This window comes from Triplophysa rosa, linkage group LG1, assembly GCF_024868665.1.
Source record: "Triplophysa rosa linkage group LG1, Trosa_1v2, whole genome shotgun sequence".
NCBI classification, from domain to species: Eukaryota; Metazoa; Chordata; class Actinopteri; order Cypriniformes; family Nemacheilidae; genus Triplophysa; species Triplophysa rosa.
This window is the reverse complement of record NC_079890.1, coordinates 15,947,447-15,959,824: the sequence shown is the minus strand read 5'-3', so window position 1 is coordinate 15,959,824 and position 12,378 is coordinate 15,947,447. Positions and strand designations below refer to the sequence as shown.

The 12,378-nt window shown below is 40.4% G+C and overlaps 4 protein-coding genes across 4 annotated transcripts in view; 2 read left to right on the top strand and 2 right to left on the bottom strand.

Moving 5' to 3' along the window:
• Positions 1 to 2,948, top strand: part of herc1 (HECT and RLD domain containing E3 ubiquitin protein ligase family member 1) — a 45,623-nt gene extending 42,675 nt beyond the window's left edge. Inside the window, 4 exon segments of the mRNA XM_057319056.1 lie at positions 14 to 266; positions 1,629 to 1,781; positions 1,911 to 2,216; positions 2,300 to 2,948. Of these exon segments, the coding sequence (XP_057175039.1) occupies positions 14 to 266; positions 1,629 to 1,781; positions 1,911 to 2,216; positions 2,300 to 2,485 (898 nt within the window). The 3' untranslated portion in view covers positions 2,486 to 2,948.
• Positions 2,949 to 3,431: 483 nt separating this feature from the next.
• aph1b (APH1B gamma secretase subunit) lies at positions 3,432 to 6,234 on the bottom strand. Its single transcript, XM_057320250.1, has 6 exons — positions 5,874 to 6,234; positions 5,169 to 5,339; positions 4,890 to 4,963; positions 4,689 to 4,811; positions 4,468 to 4,595; positions 3,432 to 4,359 (listed from the first exon to the last, which is right to left on the bottom strand). Exons 1-6 carry the CDS (start codon positions 5,984 to 5,986, stop codon positions 4,192 to 4,194), a joined length of 777 nt encoding a protein of 258 aa, XP_057176233.1. The 5' UTR covers positions 5,987 to 6,234; the 3' UTR covers positions 3,432 to 4,191.
• Positions 6,235 to 6,688: 454 nt separating this feature from the next.
• slc38a8b (solute carrier family 38 member 8b) lies at positions 6,689 to 10,381 on the bottom strand. Its single transcript, XM_057340279.1, has 10 exons — positions 9,690 to 10,381; positions 8,896 to 9,094; positions 8,655 to 8,811; positions 8,362 to 8,466; positions 8,179 to 8,236; positions 7,901 to 8,015; positions 7,634 to 7,781; positions 7,351 to 7,550; positions 7,191 to 7,242; positions 6,689 to 7,059 (listed from the first exon to the last, which is right to left on the bottom strand). The coding sequence occupies exons 1-10, from the start codon at positions 9,885 to 9,887 to the stop codon at positions 6,957 to 6,959; spliced, it is 1,335 nt and encodes a 444-aa protein (XP_057196262.1). The 5' UTR covers positions 9,888 to 10,381; the 3' UTR covers positions 6,689 to 6,956.
• Positions 10,382 to 10,753: 372 nt separating this feature from the next.
• exosc6 (exosome component 6) lies at positions 10,754 to 11,903 on the top strand. The gene has a single exon (XM_057340285.1). It carries the CDS (start codon positions 10,994 to 10,996, stop codon positions 11,804 to 11,806), a length of 813 nt encoding a protein of 270 aa, XP_057196268.1. The 5' UTR covers positions 10,754 to 10,993; the 3' UTR covers positions 11,807 to 11,903.
• The last annotated feature ends 475 nt before the right edge of the window (positions 11,904 to 12,378 follow it).

Genomic DNA, 12,378 nt, shown 5'->3' with positions numbered 1-12,378 from the left:
TCTTTGTTTTCAGGTTCTTGCTGAACCCCTCAGCCTGTCTGGAAGAGCACTTGTTGCAGTTTAAGTTTCTGGGGATTCTGATGGGAGTGGCCATCCGCACTAAGAAGCCTTTAGACTTGCATCTGGCTCCAATGGTGTGGAAGCAGCTCTGCTGTATTCCCCTGACCTTGGAGGATCTGGAGGAGGTGGATCTGCTCTATGTGCAGACCCTTAACAGCATCTTGCACCTGGAGGACAGCGGCATCACAGAGCAGAACTTCCATGAGGTGAAGAGGCCACCCATATAACACATTGAGAAACACAAATAAATCCAAAATTACTGTCACGATACACGTTATTATGCTAATCATTTTTAGGGAAATATAACCTTGTAGGGTTTATTTTTTTATAGTAACACAACAGTGGTACTGTTATATCATGACAACATGTTTAATCATTTTATTTTATTTATGTTTTAAAGGCCCCCTAATCTAGCCCTTTTACAAAATGTAATATAAATCTTAGGAGTCCACAGAATGTGTCTGTCAAGTTTCAGCTCAAAATAAACCACATATCTTTTATTATACTGTGCCCTACATGTCCATTTGTGCCTGTGAGGAAAAACAGGCTGTTTTGGTGTGTGTCTCTTTAAATGCAAATGAGCTGCTGGTCTCTGCCCACTTTCCAGCAGAAAGCGCAGGGCTGTGTGAGCCAGTGCTTCCAGTAACAACAAAACTGAAGAGAATGGTCATTAAGCGAATGAGAAACACTGTCTCGTCTTTAAAAACCAAACAAATTGTTTTGTGAGAGTACATAAGACAAACACGTTATTTGGACGTCTTTAAGTCCGGCACATTGCTCTTATAAGTGAAAGTTAACATGATAAACGCATCATATCTAGAAAAAACGAAATGGCGTTATGTCTTTACAACGCGCACATTGTTTTTATAAGTGACAATACACGGGACAGACGCGTTTAAGAACTGAAAACATGACGCATTATGAATCTTAAGATTTTACTAAGATTCGTTTGTGAAGCATCCCGATGTAAAGTGACTTCACCTGATGTCTTCTGCACATTCCGTTGAGAAATAAAACTAATCCACAGCGTCTTCAGAGGCTCAGATGTCGGGAGTAAATGAAGACTTAAGTTCAGTCTTGTAACCAAACAAGGTGTTTTGTTGTTGGATGCAAAACATTCTTGTAGCTCACTGAAAGTAGTCCAGCTTGAAAACAATGGCGGACAACTCGATGAGGGCGGAGACAGCAGTCCATCAGCAGTCATAGGCAGGGCTCAATCAATGTGACGTCAGGTTACTGAAAGAATGCCAACAGCTCATTCAAGAGGACAATTGAGGTTTAAAAAAAATGAATGGGTGGATTTTTATCATTCTAGGGTGGTTCTGTACACACATTCCTGACACAGATATGTTCAAACAACATTTAAAAGTGCATTTTCTGGATTGGGGCCTTTAAAGCTTTTATTGCAGACTTGGTCAGCAATAATTGTTCAATAGCACACTATGCTTAATTGACAAACTGTTTTTATTTATTCATTATCTCAACTGAGACACAGTGGACATAATGAATTAAAAACTTCTGATTGTTTGAATGTTCATTTGACATGGTCGTTCTTTTGTTTATAACAGATGATTCCTCTGGATTCATTTGTTGGTCAAAGTGCAGATGGAAAGATGGTTCCCATCATCCCAGGTGGGAACAGCATACCATTGACCTTCTCTAACAGAAAGGAATATGTGGAACGTGCCATCGAATATCGACTTCATGAAATGGATCGGCAGGTTTGTGTTTGACCCAATAATGTCAAATTCTATCCACACCCACTGTTAGAAGACAATAACTTGTAATTCAATCAGCAAGTTCACAATGAAATGCATCTCATCTTTCATATTCCCCTCTGTATCTGTCAGGTGGCGGGGGTACGAGAGGGCATGTCGTGGATCGTCCCCGTTCCCTTGCTTTCCTTACTAACAGCACGGCAGCTGGAGCAGATGGTGTGCGGGCTGCCAGAGATCAGCGTTGAGGTTTTAAAGAAGGTGGTCCGGTACAGGGAGGTAGATGAGCAGCAGCAGCTGGTGCAGTGGTTCTGGCAGACGCTGGAGGAGTTCTCCAATGAAGAGCGAGTGCTGTTCATGCGCTTCGTCTCTGGACGTTCCCGTCTGCCGGCCAACACTGCAGACATCTCCCAGAGATTTCAGATCATGAAGGTGGACCGGGTAAGATTGTGTGTGTGCGTGCGTGCGTGTTTCTATGAAGAATTTGTGTGTGTATGATATTGTGTCATTCTTTTCTATTTCAGCCATACGACAGTCTTCCCACCTCTCAGACGTGTTTCTTACAGCTCCGCCTCCCTCCTTACTCTAGCCAATCGGTGATGGCGGAGCGGCTGCGTTACGCTATTAATAACTGCCGTTCTATTGATATGGACAACTACATGTTGTCCCGCAATGTGGACAATGCAGAGGGGTCGGATACAGATTACTGACCCCCCAAACATACACAAGCACATGGACTTTGTTTAGGATTCGGTGCAGGCTTTTATGATTTTTATGATTCAAAAACATTTTCACAATAACATCTTAAACACATAATTCAGTGTTTTTATTTTCAAATTTTGTTTTTTAGCAGAACATAGATGGGCAATACGATTTGTTTACACACACGTGTTATTTTTTTCTCCTCTTTCGCCACTATTTTTTGGCTCTGCCTTTTTTCAGAATATTCTGCATGAAATTGATTCATTTTAGAATATGTATAGAATAATGGAGAAAAGAATATTGTACATTGTGTATAATGCTTCATTAGGAAATTGTTTTACATGAGTATCTGTATTTATTTGAATTTTGTAAAGCCTACACCAGGTTTCTTATGTCAGATGCAATACACGTTTCCATCTAACCTGCCTGTCATCTGTTTCATTGAAGCCAAGCCTGAAGCAACAAATGGAAAAAAAATGTGGTTCTTTTTTAGACGTTTCATGATAAATGTTCAAACAATTCGGGTTCGATTTTTTTGTATATTTTGAATAAGAATGATCATTTAGGCCCGGTTTCACAGACAAGGCTTAGCTTAAGCCAGGACTGTGCCTTATTTAAATTAGGATATTTAAGTCTCTTATGTCAAATGCCTTCGAAAAAAAAACACTGGTTTGCATCTTGAGCCAAAACAATGGTACTGATGTATTTTGGGATATGTCAGGGGAAGATATTTTAAGTTAAGACAGCTCTAACATTCATTTTAGTCTGGGACTAGCCTTAAGCCTTGTCTGTGATACTGGGCCATAATGTGTTAGATTTAGGGTTAATGGATCATGATTTATACACAGCAAGATTTCCCTGCTGCTTTATAAACAGTCCCAAACCTGTAAAAAACACGCAGAACATAGAAATATATTCATGAGCAAAAGAATGTGGAGATTATGATGGATTTGAGCTCAAACTACTTTAATAAGAATGAAAATTCAGATATCTCACAACCAAGTGTAACTATGCATATGACAGTCCAAAGTGACATCCAAACACACTCACTGACCAATTTATGTTTAATAATATCATTCAAAGGTTCCTATTATTAAAAAGTGGCTTCACTGCACTTATCATTCAAGCTGTTTAAATATGAGTAACAGGGGTTTGGAGACATGACAAAATGTGATGCTCTAGGAGAGCTGAGACGGGCCTGTTAAAAAATACATTCAAAAGAAATAAGCTCAGTCACGTGAATTAAACTGGATTGAATAGAAAACAATGCTACACGCCAGCATTTGATCGCCATATAATTTAAAAGGTGAATAATGCCTTATAGGAATTGTTCTTAGTGATGAGACAATGGTAACAGAGAAGGTCAGTTATAAATGAAAAAAAAAATCACTGGTAGCACAAACTTAAGAACGAACAACTTAAAAGTAGCCTCTACACAAGACATTGTTCAAAACCACCTACTTTAATAAAAACAGTTCTCTCTCTTTGACGCTTTGTCTCGCTCACACACAGAACATGAGGTACGGAACAGAAAATGGAATAGGAAGTGCCAGATCTGCAGACATTCAATTCCTGTTACTTAGCAACAACTGATACGCACACTATCCCAACCATAAGCTTCCTGTTAACAAGAGTTCAGGGCAGCCAAACGTATTGTTGGTCTATTGGCTCAGTGAGGCTGTCTCTGGAGAAAGTCCTGTTTGCAGCCGATGGGTTATCTAGGCCTGTGATTGGCCAGCAGGAAGTCTTTATCTTTACAGGTGAGACAGAGTTTGAGGTTCCTCAAAGAGCCTCCGGCACATGAGTACGCCCAGGCTGCCATGACAGAGAGAACGATGTAGGTTGGGATCAGACTGCCTTGATAGTGTGGGTTTACAAAGGTCTGTAATACACAATAAAAGCTGTCATCAGATCAGAAAAACGTGATGCACTTGTGATCAGTCATTTGCAGGTCATCTAATACTTGACTGCATGACGTGTCGTCACTTACCAGGCATGATACTAGTAGATGAGTGACCACCACAGCTCCAAGAGCCCACCATCTCTGTCGCTCACACGCCTCGAAGAAAACAACCCCCCAGAACATATGCAGCAGGATGATAGCCAGTGTCATGAAAGCTGTGAAGAAAAACACACACACCAGAGCTTAATACTTTCCAATCATAATGAATATGTTTCTGTGGGTTTAAACACATAGTGGCATCTCATTACCTGAGGATATGAAGTAATGCTGAGAGTCGCCATGGATACCAACAGCTCCTGGACCCAGGGAGTCAGAGAGTATGTTGACCACAGAAAAAGCTCCACTCATAAACCCAAAGCCCAGCCCGGATACTGCAAATCAGCCACACAAATGGCTCTTAGACACAGTTAATCTAACAGCTGTTGATATCACATGTGATTGATGTATACCATATGCTAGCTGCCGCATGGAGATAGGCATGGTGTCCTCCTGACTGAGCGCCAACAGGCCTTCATTTGCTTTCCTGTGAGAGAGATCCAATAACAGATGTTAACAAAAACCCTCATTGTGATGCTGAAATGCACCACCCACACAACACCAACAAGAAATGCCACTGTAAATCAATGAGGTGATATTCACACAGCAATCCTGACATTGGTAACATAGCATGCCAGTTTATTAATTATGCGGAATCTCTTAAAGACAGAAAAAGGACTGTGAATGCTTACTTTAGCAGTTTGTAGTAACCAAATCTGAAAGCCTCTTGCAGCAGCACAGAGAGCACGACTCCGAAAATGAGTAACCCTCTCTGCTGTGTGGAGCTGTTCTTGTTGCTGATCTGAACTGTGATGAACCACACAAGAGACGACAGCAGCAAAGACACCAGCCAGAAAAATGCCCTACAATAGAAATGATGACGTTACGTGCGTTGCCACACATTGCGAACATTACTAATGCGATGCTTGTTACCCAAAACAGATCTGGATCATTCTGTGAAATGCAGGAAATCTTTATTATCTCCATATAAAACTCTGGCTTTACATGACAACTGAGCTAATGTCTGTTACAGCTGGCTTTGGTCAGATGAGATATAACACGAACTGAAGTTTTAGACGCATTTAAAGCAGGTCGATCACATTCTTACCGTACATGCTACTAAAAGTTACTGGAGTACTTCCTCATTCCTTAGTTTGCTTAGTAGTGCTCATAACTCCCTCCCTTAAAATGTTTACATTACAATTATTATTATGATTCGGCGAGTTTACTCTTTGCGTAACTGTTATGTGTAACATTACTATGTCGTAAATCACAGAAAATCTAGATATTTCATCCAAACAACAGATGTGATGGGTCGTTCCCAGGCCAGATTTAATGCTGTATCACGAGACGGAACCTGCAAACCCATATGCCCAGGTTTTTGCCCCGATACATACCCTGCTATGAGGAAAATCACACGCAGCGGATCCCGGGCGATTGTAAACAGGAACAAAGAGACGGCCGGGCCGAAAGCGATGAACGTGCAGCCGAAAAACACCGCCACTGTCATGATGGAGCTCCGCTAGCCTGCTAACGTTAATTCACTCAAATCACCGCCAACTTTACACGGATAAGTGCCCTCAGAGGCTCTCAACACTTTTCATCCATGAGAGAATATGTACGGTGGTCAATCGGTTCGTATAAACAACGTTGATTGAGAGCTATCGTATCGAAACATTAGCGATGTTTTCTTCGAAATAGGTTGAGTGGGTTCCGCGCTACGACTACAGAAGCTCAGCACAACGGGAAAAATTACTTCCGGTTTCTAGTCATGTGACCGCGTTTTAGAATTAGTTCATCTTTTTTTCACAGTCAACCATCCCGGTTGGATAAACATTATAAAACCATATTATAATGGATTTAATGGTTATAATGGAAATTGTATTGTAAACTATCATGGTCTATGTTGGCCTCTACAGGGAACCAATAGACCATTAAATCCTACTGGCCAAAATACACTACATACAAGAATCTTGTAATGGTAAACTGCTGATTATTCATAATGATATTTACAATAAAACCATTAGAATTTTTTTTTGTCAGCTGTGTAAATTAATTAAATACATGGGAAGTTGTGCTCATGAACTGTAACATGGAGTATATCATGGTGCTTATTTATGGAGTCAACTGAATAATGTCCACTTTATGCAATTTCACACTCACCTTTAAACAAAATGTTAACTTAATTTATTAGGTTATTGCAAATGTTTAAAACAGTCATTATTTAAATTAATATTTAGGCCTATATTCTTACATAGCATCCAAATACAGACATTTCATATGAGGCATTTAAATGCATTTCTTATTCTTGTTTAAACACACACAAAAATATAATTTTATTTGCTATAAATTACATTTAAAGGCACAACAGCAAACAAAATATCTTCTCCGTGAATCTCTGTATGGGATCTTGCCATCAAATTCTATCAATAAAAATATTTATTTATCCATTTTATGAACAAAATTTGTTGAAACAATGATTAGAACTTGTGCATGAGCTCCATAACAGCAATAGTGGTGCTCTGACCAAAGATAAAAATTCCTGTGATAACAGTAACCACTCCCCAACCCGTCAAGAAGTTTCTGAAAATGACAGAAATAAAGCTTTGATAAATATTAACAACATTAAAAGCACCGAAAACAAAGCCAACACATTAAAAGTCACTAGACATAAAACACAGTCTCTTAAAACATACAACACAGATGTTACCCACCTCATCCTGTAATTTATAGGTTCAGTCTGCATGGCAAAAATGAGACACAGGCCTGCAAAGAGTGAGCTTTATCAGTAACACCATCAGTGTGAATGCACGCATGCTTGTGTGCTGACTGTGATGGTAAACGGACTGTAGATTGTATCATTAAATGTCTCACCAGGAAAAATAAATATGAAGAAGGCACTAATTCCCCCGATTACACTGATGATCTCACTCATGTCTGGTACAAATATGGCAATGAGGAGAGTCACAGCGATCCAGAGAATTGTCAGAACTACACGGCACTGACACTCAAACACAGATGTGATCATAGCCCGTCTTTCCCAATACCGCAATATTTGTGTTAGAATCACTGACCTGTGAACAAGGCACAATCATTGGCACATAAGTGTGTGCATGCCGTTATTTCAGTGTATAGTACAGTATTTTTATTACAGTACCTGCCAAGCAGCAGTATTATAGGATAAATTGTTACGATTGAAATTCCAAAGAGCAGCCTAGCAATAATCATCACTACATCATTTCCAGGATATGACATCAGGATATCTGAGGCTACTTCCCGTCCAAATGTAAGAAATCCAAACACACCTGCAGTATTGTGACAATGTGTCAGTCTCTCAGTGTAAGAAAACATCAAAAAGAAAATATCATTAAGATAAGATTACAGCGAGCTCTATAAATGGGAAAACTTATCACATTTGACTCACCAGTGAGAGTATAAATTAGCAGGCAGAAAACCATAGAAGTAACTGAGATAAAGACCCAGTGTGTGATTTTTTTGTTCTGCATGCTGCTGTATATGGCAATAGATGCTTCATGACACTGTAATTCAAATAAACCCATAAATAAACAACACAGCATACATATGAGTATATTAAGTAGTCATAATGATTAAAGGTACGAAAGAGAAAGTGTGTGCGTATCTGTATATGGAAGTATGCATTACTGATGTAAATAAATACAGGATTTCTTTATACAATCTGACCTGGAAACCAAAACAGATAGTAGGAACCACACTGATCATGGAAGCCCATGAGTCCAACCTGACCAAACACAACATGTATAAAATTCTTGTTATACACTTACATGGACAAACCAACATATATACCCAAAACTTACATGTGCATATAATAAAACATCCATATTTAGACCTACTCTCAAATCTCACCCTTCACTGTGCTCTGGTGTGAGGTCAGCTGTGTGCTCATCTTTCAGGTAATATTTTACAATTACAGCCACGCCAAGGTATGTAGCAGCCAGAGTCCCCAGAACACTAGAAGTATTACACATGAAAAAGCTATTTGAGGTGACAGAATGTAGGTTAAACTAGCAGACGTGGTGGGAGAGAAATATGCAATATGCACAACAGTCCTTCTCACTTGACTTGTAACTGATGAAAGTTTTATATGGTGTCGAAATATTCAGGGACTAACATACAGTATATCAGCTTTTCCCACACACCTGGTGTATTTCTGAATGCCAATCTCTTTGGGTATTGAAAGTGGGAGGATGATAATGAGGCACATGAGAAAAAGTGCAAAACGATGATCTGTGTACCAATGATATGGCATCTCTTCTTCTGTGGCACCCGTCACTGTCTCATACAGAGACAGACACACTGAAACAAACAAACACTGTTAATGTGCACATGAGCACAATGACTTAAAGACAGCAGCACAGCAGACATAAGTGCACAACTCACATTTATCCAGTTGGTCCTGCACAACCACCAGAAAGGCAACTGAGATCATGAAGAGGTTGAAAACAAAGCAGATTTCACACAGATGTCCGATCCTTCGTCCACACACCTCACGCACCACATCATGATACGTGTTTTGCCGGCTAATCGATGAAGCATAGCCAAGAATGACCAAGCCGCTGATCAGAAATACCAGAGACACCTGATAGAGAGAGAGAGAGAAATGTGTTAAACTGCAAAATGGATATGCTTCAGCTATATCCATATTAGCGGCACTGTGTTAAACACCTTAGGCAGGATAGCAAGGAACTTCGAGTTTCAGGAGAACACTAAAACCTGCTATGCAACCTGCCACCGAGGGACCACACCGCCACTCTTATGGCAAAGACGTGACTAATTTGAGGTTTTTTGCTAAAGAGCTGTATCCCTGTAAAGATATGGACCCCTCCCCATGTGCACATTAAGCACACTTTCTCTAAAACACCAACAACACTAGTTTGAATAGTGAAACTGTAGAAACGGTTTAACTTTCTCATTTTATTAAGGAATTACACCACAGCAAATGTAATTTGCGCACATGAAAACTTGCTCATTATTACCAAAAACTCACTGCAAGGCAAGTAACAAGTTAAAGGTATTTCAGAATGAAATATTCTATACTCTCCCGAATGAAGCTGGACCTTGGGCACTTACGATAAAAAAAATACTCAATTCAATTTGCACACTGTTGCACCTGTAACGTTAAGTGTCCTAATGTAAAAATGATCTACATTGGTCAGAATTACAATACAACACACCATCTCCACACTGATGGCTGTGGACACACCACCAGCCTTCTCAAAGGCCCATGGAAAGTTAAGTAGCCCCGCGCCGAGGGCAGATTTAAGCATGATGAAAATGGCCCCAAACGAGCCGAGCCGCGGGACGTCCGAATCCCGCGCAGGTTTGGACAGGATACTGATGCTGCGTATACTCTCCCGGGCCAGTTCCTCCATGGTCAATACGAGCTCAAGTCTTAGAGATGAACTTATACTCCAGTTTGTAAGGTAAATATGTTAAGTTCTCTTCTTCTCTAAAATAATAACCAGCAGCGTTCCACTATTAAAACGAGCGCTGTATTTCCAATGCATCCGCGCACTTATCCAAAATCACTGTTCTGTTTAGTAAAGCGAGAAAGGCTGCCTCAAGTAAGACCCTTTAAAAATGTCATCTCAAGGTGAGAAATGTTGTAAAGACTTGTTAGCGTATGTAACAGTGGGCTCCGAGCCCAAATGTTTGCTTCGCTAAAGATGTATGTTAGGGGGAATTTGCTTCTGATTTCACACAAGAGCGACAGGTAACGTTAAGCGACCTCAACTTAATTTTGTCTAGAACAAAAATAACTCACGTTGGTCATTTTAGGTTTAACCTAAAAGCTTTGTGAACCTTTGCGACCCTTTTTGAACACCCTGTATCAACATTTGACGTTCTTGTGAGGCGTGTCTCTTGCATTCACGTGCTCTCTAAATTCGACAATTCCCACTTCAACCCAGGAACGTCTGGATTTAGTAACAATAAAACATTAATGTCACTAATGATTTTATAGAAGTAAAACATTACAAGTATCTTCTAACATTAAAAGAGCACCGTTCCATAAATTATTTCCGGGTTGAAGTGGGAGTTATCGAATTTCCGAGAGCACGTGAAGGCAGCATGAGGCAGAAAATTGTGAACTTTCATTGCTTTGCTTAGTTATTTCTTTCTTTATTTTTCCCAAAAGTAATACAATTATTATCTTTCACGAGGGCTTACCGAATTAATACATAAATAAATCAGACTTAGGACAAATTACATATGCTTTTGAAGAAAAGAGACGTGGATTTTTAACGTTTAACAATACTCAAGTTTTTTAAGTGCCCGTTTCCTACTTCTAAATGCAGAAATTAAAAGTCAAACCAGTTGTCGAGTTTTGGGTCAGCCAGGGAACTTTAACTTTGTCATGTCACGCCTATCCAACAGATGGCGGTAGAGCATGACAGTACCACATTTTATGCATCGAACAAGATCTAAAGATTTTCGCTTTTGAAAGAGTTCCCTTCGTAAACACGTGGGCTCTTTGAAAATGCCATTTGACACAAAACGTATTCGTGGGCCAGAGGAGTCACAATCCCCGCTACTTTTTCTTTCACCTGATAAAGTTCCTGAAAGCAGCAGCAGGCAAGGTGTCCGAGGGAATGGAGATGTCCGGCCAGTGTTCGCGCGGTGCGGACTCATCAGTCAGGCCAAAGGATCTGCTTACCTAGAGGCTGGAAACACCAAGATCATTTGTTCGGTGTACGGCCCAAAAGAAACCGAACGCAAAGACGAAACGGACATGAAAACCGGTCGTCTCGTTTGCGACTTTAGGCTTGCGCCGTTTTCCTGTTTAAAACGAGGTGCCTGGATCCAGGGCAGCGAGGAACGAGACCTGTCCGCTGCGCTGCTCGAGAGCTTGCAGCCAGGTGTTTGCCTGCACAAATACCCGCGGTCTCAGATCGAAGTTAATGTCATGGTTTTGGAGAACGACGGCTCGATTCTTGCACATGCGATTACATGCGCTTCTATGGCCCTGGCGGATGGCGGCATTGAAATGTACGATGTGGTGTTGGGCTGTGCGCTGCGACAGAACGGAGACTCTTGTCTCGTTGATCCGTCATACACAGAGGAGTGCGGGAACTGGCAGGCGGGGTACGGAGAAAATCAGGGATGTGTCACCTTGGCTCTGCTTCCAAATCTAAATCAAGTGTCTGGTTTGAATGCTGAGGGGGAGATGCGGGAAGACTCACTGACAGATGCCGTGAGAACATGCATGGACGGCTGTCACAAACTCTATCCGGTCTATCAGCAAGCGCTGATACGGGCTGTAAAGAAAAAAGCCCCGCCACCCGAGAAGTAAACTTTCTCACCATAGCCTGATGATTTTTTTTCACTTGTTCGAGAAAATAAATTTTTTAACAATTAATGTAAATAAGTCCTTGTTTTTGCATTTGCTCACCAAATTGTCAACACATAAAATATATATGGGGCCAATTGAATAAACATAGCCTCTGTCTAAGTTGAAAGTGATAGTTCACCCAAAAATGAAAATTCTGTCAACATTTACTCACCCTCTTGCCATTTCAATCTTGAATGACTTTCTTTGGCAGAACACAAAGAAGATATTTTTTAAAAATGTTGTTAACCAGCACCCAATTGCATTGGTTTTGTGTCCATACAATAGAAGTGAAAGGGGGCCAGTGCTGTTCAGTTACCAGCATTCTTCAAAATATCTTCTTTTGTGTTCTGCAGAAGAAATCGAAATGACAAGAGGGTGAGTGAATGTTGACAGAATTTTCATTTTTATGTGAATTATCACTTTTAACTATTCTCACAGACTAGCAATTAGATGGGACTAATCTCTTTCCATATTTCAATTAGACAAATCTACCTTTTTATGTGTAACTGACTTGAAGTTTTGACCAGAAAAAA

Excerpts from the sequence above, each read along its gene's own strand:
- aph1b (XM_057320250.1), bottom strand. The coding sequence starts at position 5,986 with ATGACAGTGGCGGTGTTTTTCGGCTGCACGTTCATCGCTTTCGGCCCG. Across the intron at positions 4,812-4,889 it reads CATGCGGCAGCTAGCATATG|TATCCGGGCTGGGCTTTGGG; the intron begins GTATACATCAAT and ends GCTGATTTGCAG. Across the intron at positions 4,596-4,688 it reads GCATTACTTCATATCCTCAG|CTTTCATGACACTGGCTATC; the intron begins GTAATGAGATGC and ends TTTTCTTCACAG.
- slc38a8b (XM_057340279.1), bottom strand. The coding sequence starts at position 9,887 with ATGGAGGAACTGGCCCGGGAGAGTATACGCAGCATCAGTATCCTGTCC. Across the intron at positions 8,237-8,361 it reads ACACCAGAGCACAGTGAAGG|GTTGGACTCATGGGCTTCCA; the intron begins GTGAGATTTGAG and ends GTGTTTGGTCAG. Across the intron at positions 7,782-7,900 it reads GCTAATTTATACTCTCACTG|GTGTGTTTGGATTTCTTACA; the intron begins GTGAGTCAAATG and ends ACAATACTGCAG.
- exosc6 (XM_057340285.1), top strand. The coding sequence starts at position 10,994 with ATGCCATTTGACACAAAACGTATTCGTGGGCCAGAGGAGTCACAATCC.